The sequence below is a fragment of the Ovis aries genome, chromosome 15, assembly GCF_016772045.2.
Source record: "Ovis aries strain OAR_USU_Benz2616 breed Rambouillet chromosome 15, ARS-UI_Ramb_v3.0, whole genome shotgun sequence".
Classification (NCBI taxonomy): Eukaryota; Metazoa; Chordata; class Mammalia; order Artiodactyla; family Bovidae; genus Ovis; species Ovis aries.
In genome coordinates this window covers 21,530,979-21,541,656 of record NC_056068.1, presented here as the reverse complement: position 1 = coordinate 21,541,656, position 10,678 = coordinate 21,530,979, and the positions used below count along the sequence as shown (strand labels likewise).

At 40.3% G+C, this 10,678-nt stretch overlaps 1 protein-coding gene across 2 annotated transcripts in view; it reads right to left on the bottom strand.

The window, feature by feature from the left end:
• Positions 1–2,489: 2,489 nt before the first annotated feature.
• The window catches only part of HOATZ (HOATZ cilia and flagella associated protein), a 36,331-nt gene continuing 28,142 nt past the window's right edge, over positions 2,490–10,678 (bottom strand). The window contains exons 4-6 of one of the 2 annotated variants that reach the window (XM_004016008.5): positions 7,661–7,720; positions 6,626–6,678; positions 2,490–2,685 (exon numbers count right to left, since the gene is read on the bottom strand). In XM_004016008.5, coding sequence (XP_004016057.3) covers positions 2,628–2,685; positions 6,626–6,678; positions 7,661–7,720 — 171 coding nt within the window. In that variant the 3' untranslated portion in view covers positions 2,490–2,627. The remainder of the gene's footprint in view (positions 2,686–6,625; positions 6,679–7,660; positions 7,721–10,678) is intronic. The other variant, XM_027979184.2, reaches the window with a different exon arrangement.

Below are 10,678 nucleotides of genomic sequence, written 5' to 3'. Positions count from 1 at the left end.
CTCTGCTACTGCAGAAAGGACAGCATTGGCAGGAGGAGGGCTGACCTTTAAGGCAAGTTCATTTACAGCCTGTCCTTATGCCTGAATTAGAATATTTCATGTCCAGCACGCATTCTTTCTAGAAATTCCTGATTATCAAAACATCCAAAGAGTGGGCTGATATGGTGAGTAGAAGCAGTTGATTCGGCAAGTCAACAAGTCAATTTCAAACATTTGAAATTGTTTCTGGTTCTGCTTTTTTTCACTTAATATCTCTGTGGACTCCAGCAAGTTTTTTTTGCCTACATTTAAGTTAACTCTTGGTAACAATAAAAATCACTTTAACTTGTGAAGTTTTGATAAGGCATGTGGGTATGTAAGTGTGCAGATAGCTGGACACTTAATGGCAATTACAAAGGATTTATTTCCAATCTTACAGCATGTATTACAGCTTAGAGAAGCTGTTTAACCTTGGCCCAAATAACTGAATTGTGTTCTGAGTTCTCCCTTGGGTACCCTGGCCCTTGGTCCAGATGGACATTGTTGAGGTATGCAGTCAATCTAATGTAGATTACAATAGTGACCCCAATTCTTCACCCTGCCCTATATCCACACCCTTTAACTAGGTGAATTTGCAGTTCTTCTTACTAAAGGAGCAGAGTACATTGCCCCCTCCCTTGTCCTTGTGTTCGACCAACAGAATGAGCTTAGACTGGAAAAGGCCTCACATGGTTTTGTTTGTTCTCTTGCTTCTCTGCCACCCTCTGAGAGCTCAGATATCCCACTTGTCCAGGTAGATCCCAAAGAAGACACCTAGGGCGGAGCGGCTTCTGTCAATCAGCAGACTATAGTGAGAAACAGAGCTGCCCTGCAGCCAGAAGCTGAGCTATCTGGCCAGACTTAGACAGTCAAATCCTCAGCTGACCTCCAGATATATAAGCAATAATAAATGTTTTAGATCACTTTGTTATGCAATGCTGTTGCAGCAATACCTGACCATTACACCTGATAATACAGAGCGATGCTGCTGGTTGCAGAAAAAGCTCATAAAATGGAATTTTTCTTGGTAAAATTGTCTTGGTCCAGGCTCCAATCCTTAGTTTGACAAGCTCAAGCCCAATCTAAGAGGCTGATATATTCATCCATTGAGAAACATAGTCATCAGGTAAATCAAAGTTTGCCTTGGTCTTTTGAGTACATACTCGCCCTCTGGAGGGAAAAAGATTTCTCAGTGAGCATGGCATCAGGACAAAGGAAATCAGTTATACAATTTGAAATTTAGGCTTTGATAACCAGCTATGTCCATCTTCGCAATAAGAGAGCTGTCCGGCAGACAAACACATCATCCTGACAGGGTAATTTTTAATCTTGATAATGCTGAGATGAGATTGCCAACTTGTAACTTTCTAAATTTCCCTTCTCTAGGTCTGATTACCTTTCTTTTGTTCAAAATGTTTTTCTCCAAATAGTGTCACAGCAGAAATGCTGATATCCATTCTCCGCCTCTTTTAGTGATAGAGTCCTTGAATTCCATCTAGGCGGATATCCCCTCATCCATCCCCATTAAAGACTGTTTCCTAGCCTCCCTTGCAGTTTGGTGTGCCCTTAATGATTAAGTTCTGACCAGTGGGTCACCCACTTTGCTGCTGGCACTGTGGATGGAAGCTGCACTGTGCGAAGTTTATGTTCAGGAGTTGCAGGTGGAGGCTTAGGAGCAAAGTGCATGGTGCTTCTAAATAGAGCTGCAAGCTCTGGAATCTCATGTACAGTCCTGAGTAGACCTGCCAGTTGGGCAATACACAAGGGACAAAGTCTTAACCTTCTCTTTTCCAGTGTATCCCACCTTTGTAAGTGAGGTAGGTTAGCAGTGGGATTACGGACATGTGTATAAGACATGGGGATGTTGAGCCAGCTATTCACAAAACTGGAAGCAATTCACTGCTGACTTCAGACATGTCCCAGAAGCTGAATAAACCAAATTTTGGATAATGGATTTTTAAAAAATATATATAGCAAGAAGACTTTAAAGTTTTCAGGACTGATCTCTCATCTCTATTTCCTTATTGTTTTTACTTTTGTTGAATATGTAGTGCTTTTGTGCTGTCGCTCAGTCGTGTCTGACTCTGTGCAACCTCATGGACTGTAGCCTGCCAGCCCATGGGATTTTCCAGGCAAGAATACTGGAGCAGGTTGCCATTTCCCTCCAGGAGATTGTCCTGACCCAGAGATAGAACCCATGTCTGCTGCATTGGCGGGTGGATTCTTTACCACTAGCACCAGCTGGGAAGCCCTTGTTTATATGGTGGTCTACAAGTTGAGGCACATAAAGTCCCTGTTTTTGGTTTATCTGATATTCATAATATAGATCAAATATAGCAGTTCTGGAAATACCCTTCAAATGAAAGCAAGGTAAGTTGGAGCCTGAGAATATATAAAATGAGAGATGATAACTGTGTGGTATCAAATGCAGTGGTTTTCAATAAGTAAAACAGACACAAGTACTCAATAGCTGGTACTCCTAGAAGCGCTGCATATTTAACTTTTATTTCTTGGTCTAATTTAATTGATTCCAGTGATCCTGATGTAAGAGCCAGTTGTTTCAAAAGTGAAGATCTAAGTGAGCCATCCTCTCCCAGGTGTCAATCAGATTAGTCCAAGGCTTTGACTTCTTCCTGGTCTTCTTTATCTGACTTTGAAATCACTTTCCTGTTGGCAGTAACATGGATCAGTTCAGAACTCTGTACAGAACTCTGTAGTTGTGAACACAATGTGGCGTGAAAACAACTTTTGAAAGTTTCTCCAATACAAATTTACTATGTTGCATTCTAACTACGGGTTAGATTTTGCAACCAAGTATAAATTTCTGTGTGGGAGGAACAGTCATTCCACTGTGAAGTGACTTGAAAGGTTTGGGAGTGGACCTCCTAAAGGTAAATATAATGTGTTCACCTAAGAGTCAAACTTCTGAGATTTCATCACTGGTGACTGATTTCTTTGGATTACCCAGGATTCCTTCTAGTCAGCCCTCTTTTAAAATGCAAATATTCCTGGGTGGATAAAAAACATAATGCCACTAAAACCTTACTGTGGTCACACTTTTTTAGCTCTTTCTTTCTGACAAAATGGGACCTGGAGTATTCTAAGATCTGGTGAAGGAGTGATGGTAAAATCAGACCTGTTTATGTAGGGAAGTTTTGGGTAGACAAGAAAGGATGGAGGGAGAGGAAAGGGGGTAAAATTAAAATAAAATTAAACTTTAAAATAAATTACAATAAAATCTTAAGATATTTCACAATTTAAAATTGTTCACAAACTAATGTACAGTATAGAAATACTACTTTCTAAATTAGCTAATGCTGGACACCAGGACATTTTTTTAGCTAAAACTTTTTGTTATATGGAATTCCCTGGTGGTCCAGTGGTTAGGACTTGGCATTTTTCACTGCCTGGGTCCAGGTTCAATCCCTGGTTGGGGAATTAAGATCCCAAAAGCCACATGGTGTGGCCAAAATTTTTTTTTTTTTTAGTTTTTTACAAATATTTTCTGAATTCCTACAGGGAGGCAGTGTGTTAGGCATTTTGTGCTAGACCCAGTTTCTTTTGGAGCATACAATACAGTCACAGACAAGTAAAAATAGGTGAAAAGTTAAATAACAACATAGCAGAGAAGAGTTGAATAATTATAAAATATGGGCACAAAGTAGTGCATGACTAATTGCCAAGAGAACAGTGCAGACACAGATTCTTCTGTGTAAGAAGCTTAGAGGAAGATGTCGCAGTGAAACAGAATGAAATTCAAGGCTTTAAGACAGAGGAGACAGAGGAGAAAGGCCAAGCAGGTATACAGAAGGAATTAGGTTAGCACTTATATCATTGAGGGAATTATCTGTCCAAGTTGTGGAATAATGTTTTACTCTTAAGTGAATCCACATGTGTAGTAACAGGACTGTTCTGCTCATCCCAATAAAAATGTGCACAGAAATCTAAGGTACCCAGGGCTTGCCTGGTGGCTCAGACGGTAAAGAATCTGCCTGCAACGCAGGAGACCTGAGTTCCATCCCTGGGTTGGAAAGGTCCCCTGGAGAAGGGAATGGTTACCTACTCCAGTATTCTTGCCTGGAGAATCCCATGGACAGAGGAGCCTGGCGGGCTATAGTCCATAGGGTGGCAAAGAGTCAGACACAACTGAGCAACTAACACTTTTACTTCCTCTGGAGTACCCAGCCAGATCTGCGGATACAATTCAAGTAGCAATCTTTATTTTTTGAATCAAGTAAATGAAATTTTCACTGAACTAATTTTGCTCTACCCTTATAAATTAAATCAAATCGTCTGAAAAACAAGAAATTAAGTTGCTAAACATTGTATAGAAAATATTAGGTCATTAAGTGACTTTTCCAATTTTTTTTTCCAGAACTTAAAAAAAAATCAGGGTAGACATATTCATGTTTCCATTAATAACATCTGATAACATTAATGGAAGTTGGCCTCAGTACCAATAAGAATAAAAATTCTATTACTTCTTGTTAATCCATGAATGTAGTATGCAAATAAATATCTGTCAAGCTAATGCTGAGTTAGACACATTGGGTTTCAGTCATAATGCAAAGATGGGGACATTTTTAATTAGGGATTCTTTAGTCATTAACAGGTGATAGCCAGTTTCCTTTAAACTCTTCTGGACCCTGTGCCTGGTGCTGCTGTAGCAGTATTCTGGGAATAAGGCGATTAACCCTGAACTGTGAGGCTAGCCCTTGCTACATGGATTAAGATTTAGCAATTTTAGGTATGCCTTTGGTTGTATCAGAGTTGAAAATCTAGAGGACATGCTGTTTTGCCAAAAATGAGAGGGCTCAGTGTTGGTGGGAGAGAGGGGAGCTAAGAGGGTGTGAGGGCAGGTGGATACAATTCCCTGGGGTGAGAAGGGAGGGGAATGGAGTGTGTACAGAGGCTCAGGTTGGTCTATTCCCTGTTTGCATCAACTGGTGTTTTATATTGCACAGACAGATAAGCGGACACACACTTCTATGTAGATGAGAAGAAAGTTTTCTCAAAGCAAGAAATCCCTAAAGCAGTGGGTGGGTTTTTAAAAAGAATATTTGAAGTTAGGAAGAAAATTGAGTAAGGAAAAAAGAAGCACTTCTTCACAGGGAAACCAGAAAGGTGATGGAATTTCAGTTGAGCTGTTTCAAATCTTAAAAGATGATGCTGTTAAAATGCTGCTCTCGTTATGCCAGCAAATTTGGAAAACTCAGCAGTGGCCACAGGACTGGAAAAGGTCAGTTTTCATTCCAATCCCAAGGAAGAGCAATGCCAAAGAATGTTCAAATTACTATTCAATTGCACTCATTTCACATGCCAGGAAGATTTTGCTCAAAGTCCTTCAAGCTAGGCTTTAGCAGTTTGTGAACCAGGAACTTCCAGATGTACAAGCTGGATTTAGAAAAGGCAGAGGAACCAGAGATCAAATTACTAACAAATGCTGGATCATAGAAAAAGCAAGGGAATTAAAAAAAAATCTACTTCTGCTTCATTGACAATGCTAAAGCCTTTGACTGTGAGGATGACAACAAACTGGAATATTCTTAAAGAGATGGGAATACCAGACCACCTTACCTGCCTCCCAAGAAACCTGTATGCAGGACAAGAAGCAACAGTTAGAACCAGACATGGAACAATGGACTGGTGCAAGACTGGGACAGGAGTACATCAAGGCTGTATACTGTAACCCTGCTTATTTAATTTCTAAGCAGAGTACACCATGCAAAATGCCGGGTTAGATGAATTACAAGCTGAAATCAATATTGTTGGGAGAAATATCAACAACCTCAGATATGCAGATGATACCACTTCATGGCAGAAAATGAAGAGGAACTAAAGAGCCTTTTGACAAAGGTGAAAGAGGAGAGTGAAAAAGCTGGCTTAAAACTCAACATTCAAAAAACTAAGGTCATGGTATCCAGTCCTATTACTTCATGGCAAATAGATGGGGAAAATGTGGAAACAGTGTCAGATTTCATTTTCTTGGGCTCCAAAATCAATGTGGACAGTGACTGCAGCCACAAAATTAAAAGACGCTTGCTCCTTGGAAGAAAAGCTATGTCAAAGCTAGACAGTGTTTAAAAGAGCAGAGACAATACTTTGCCAACAAAGATCCGTATAGTCAAATCTATGGTTATCCAGCAGTCACGTATGGATGTGAGAATTGGACCATAAAGAAGACTGAGTGCTGAAGAACTGATGCTTTCCAGCTGTGGTGTTGGAGAAGGCTCTTGACAGTCCCTTGAACAGCAAGGAGATCAAACCAGTCAATACTACAAGAAACCAACCCTGAATATTTATTAGAAAGACTGATGCTGAAACTGAAGCTCCAATAGTTTGGCTACCTGATGCAAAGAACTGACTTATTGGAAAAGACCCTGATGGTGGGAAAAATTGAGGGAGAGGGGAGAAGGGGGCGACAGAGGATGTGATGGTTGGATGGTATCACTGACTCAACGGATATAAGTTTGAGCAAACTCAGGGAAGCAAACTCGGAGAAGCCTGGTGTGCTGCAATTCATAGGATCACAAAGAGTCGGACACAACTTAGCAACTGAACAACAGCAACAGAAGGGTCAGACTATTTTTGACAGAGGTAAACTTACTTTGCTTTGTGTACTTTGCCTTTTGGTTTATGAGGAAGGGAAATCAGTTCTTTCTAAAACAAAACAAATATCAAAAAGGAAAATTTTTACTTCTTGCAATGACTGAAATTTACTTAGGAAAAATCTGAAGTAAAATTATCACAGAGTTTTTAATCACTATCTTCTTAAACCTGGAGACTATGGTGTTAGAAATGGTCCAGATTAAGGCATTTGGGGTTCATTCAGGACAGTGTGTTTGTACATCCATAAGACTATGGGATGCTATTGCTTTTATTGTTTGTTTATATTGTTTATTTAGCATTTGCTTTTGTACGATCTAAGCAAGATCAATCATTATAAAACAAATACAGTAAATCCCCTACATGTGAACCTTCAAGTTTCAAACTTTCAAAGATACAAATGTATGTTTGCATGTTCAATCAAAAGGTGTGAATGAAACTGCAGCTCGCCCTCCGTCTCCCGTTGCTGACGATCCTTCAGCTCTACCATCTCCCACCTCCTCTCCCTCCTCCAATCAGTAACTCCAGCCCCTGTAGGCCAGCTGTTGTACGATACTACTGTGTTTTTCAGGGTAACTGTACTGTAAGATTAAAAATGCTTAATTTTTGTTTTTTTTAATGTATTATTTGTGTGAAAAGTCTTATAAACCCATTACAGTACTGTACTATATAGCTGATTGTGTTAATTGGGTCCCTAGGCTAACTTTGTTGGACTTACAAACGTGCTTTCAGAATGGAACTTGTTTGTACGTACTAACAATGACGTAGCCCATGTTAATACCTGACAGCTTTATAACAGGTGACAATAAGCCCAGTGACAATAGCACCATTTCTGTGCCAGCAGAGTTGCACACTCTGGAGATATCTTTGGTTTATCAAGGATTCTCAAATTATCTGATATCTATGCCCTGCCCCACTTCCAGTATATAGAAGGCTCTGGACCATGGGCATCAAGATTTAAAGGATAAAGCTTTAAAACCTCTCAGAATTTGCCACCCCCCAAAGATTTATTTGAATGCCTCACTATCAGTCTCACCAAGATCCTTTCTTCTCTTTGTTTTCTTAAGAGTTGGATAATTTCATCTCTCTTTTTAGCCTGTTTAAAGAGAGAAAAAGAAGTGGGTGAGTCTTTTGATTTAATAATAAAGCTTTGTGTCCATGGGAGGAGGGATGGATTTTTTTCCATTTTCCTTCTTGTATTTTGGGGCAGAAATAAAATTGTTTTCCATGATAGATTTATACTTTTCATCTATACAATTCAGTTTTATTCCAAAGGTGCTGCTTCACAAAATAAATTTGATTTTGATCGTAAACGGAGGGAATTTTTCTTGCCCATATAACAATAGCTTTCACTGATTTTATTACATGAACCATGCTAAAAGCTTGATATGTGTATTATATCATTATTTTCTTATAATAAGTCAGAAGTTTGACACCGCTGTCATCCATTTTACATATGAGGAATGTGAAGAGTACTGAGGTTAAATAATTTACCTAAGCTTTAAAGCGGAGAAGGCAATGGCACCTCACTCCAGTGTTCTTGCCTGGAGAATCCCAGGGACGCGGGAGCCTGGTGGGCTGCCATCTATGGGGTTGCACAGAGTCGGACATGACTGAAGCGACTTAGCAGCAGTAGCAGCAGCAAGCTTTAAAGTGGCAGGATTGGATTTGATACCCACTCTACTTGACAACAAAACCCAAGGTATAGGTCATTCCACTAAGTTGCCATTAAAAGGTAGCAAGACACATCAGCCAGCTCAAACAGCATGCCAGCTCGGGTTGCGATGGCATGAAGGCTTTCTTGAGCAGCTTGTATACAGAACAGAGCCTCACACCCCATCGTTTCTCTGTCTTAGATATTGAGACATGCGTATGCTCAGGTAAGTTTTCTTAAAAGTAAAAAAAAAAAATAAAATAAAATAGTGCAGGTACAAAGATTTACCAAGATACAGGCTGTATACAGTGCTTCCCTGGTGGCTCAGGTGGTAAAGAATCCACCTGCCATGCAGGAGACCCAGGTTTGATCCCTGGGTTCAGAAGATGCCCTGGAGAAGGAAATGGCAACCCATTCTAGTATTCTTGCCTAGGAAATCCCATGGACAGAAGAGTCTGATGGGCTATAGTCCCCAGGGTCACAAAGACACAACTGAACAACTAGCACTTTCACTTCACTCTTTTCAGACTGTATTCAAAGAGGCAAATATAGGTACACATTTTTTCCCCCATAGAATCCACATCTGTTCAGTGTTGGAGATGGCCAGACAGAAAATCACATCTGGAATACTTGAGAGCAAGAGAAGAGACCTGAGAATCTGACAAATGAAACTCATAGCTTCAAATGGCCAAGTACAGTGAGAGAAGCTTAGATCAAAGCTAGAAGGAAAATAAAACTGAGAATGGACAGACTTGTCACAGCCAGGTAAAAGTTCTAGGCCATCCATTCAAAGGTGTCATCCACTACTTTCTTAGGACTCAGTAACAAAGTATCAAAAATCAGGTGGCTTAAAACAACAGATAGTTATTGTCACACAGTTCTGAAGGCTAGAAGTCCAAAATAAAACTGTAGCAGGGCCATGCTCCCTCTGAAACCTGTAGGGGAATCCTTCTTTGCCTCTTCCTAGCTTCTGATCATTTGCTGGAAATCTGTAGCATTCCTTGGCTTGCAGCTGTGTAACTCCAATCTCTGCTTTCGTTGTCATATTGCTTTTTCTTCTTGATTCTACTTCCAAATAAGGTCACATTTCGATGGTACTGGGGATTAGGACTTCCACGCATCTCTTGTTTCAGTGGGTCACACTTCAATCCGTTGTTAACAATTGGTCACAAAGAATTGGACACATTTAGCAACTGAACAACACTTCAGTCTATAATCAGCACCTATGATATAATATTACTGTGCTAGCCATCTATGGGGTTGCACAGAGTCGGACACGACTGAAGCGACTTAGGAGTAGTAGTAGGGGCTGGGCAAAATAAAATACCGTTCCTGCCTGCCAGGTGGTGGCAGACTTGTAGAGAAAAGGACTACAATGAGGTTAGAACAGGATGCAAATAGAGAAGAGGGATTCTTAATTCAGACGAGGGTGTGTGTCTATGGCTGAGACTCAGAGGAGGTGATGTCCAAGATTAGACATGAAAGCATAGTCAACAGATAATATCACAGACAGGATGGGGAAGAAAGCTTCTAGGCAGAGGAGACAGGTGTGCAAAGCCCTAGAAGCTGTGTATTGCTAAGTAATTCCTCAAGATGCTTCTTCAGTCCAGATGCAAGAGAAGCTGCAAAGTTTAGGCACACCCCACCCAGACATGGGAGGGAGGAGGGGTGCTGGGCCTGAGTAATCAGTGGGGCACACTGCTATTTTGGCTCTGCTTCATTCCATTCAAGTCGTATTAATCTTGCTTTCCAAGAACCTACAAAATTTTAGTTTTATTTATTTTGGGACAAGATTTCTATTTTTCACTTGAATTTAAGGCATCATACATCACAGATATTGAAAGAAGAAAAGGCATCAGATATGACAGATAATAAAAGAAATAAATTCAGAGTCCTTCAAAAACTAAGCTAATTTTTTCAGCTATACATATACATGTATCTATTCTTTTTCATAATCTTTTCCCATTTAGGTTACTACAGAATATTGAGCACTGTGCTAGTATCTATTATCCTTGTGTTATTATCTATTCCCTTGCTCGCATGCTTAGCATGCTTAGTCGCTCAGTTGTGTCCCACTCTTTGCAACCCTATGGACTGCAGCCCACCAGGCTCCTCTGTCCATGGGATTTCCCAGGCAAGAATACTGGAGTGGGTTGCCATTTCCTCCGGCGGGTCATCCCTATTCAAGGATTGAACCCGCATCTCCTGTGTTCTTTACCACTGCGCCACCTGGGAAGCCCTTGCTAGTTAACTATTTTAAGTGTGCATGTCATTCCCAAACTCCCAACTTATCCCCCTCTACCTTTCCCCTTTGGTAGCCATAAGTTTTATTTTCTAAGTCTGTGAGTCTGTTTCTGACAAACTAAGATAATTTAAAAGTATCTGTCAATTTGCTAAGGA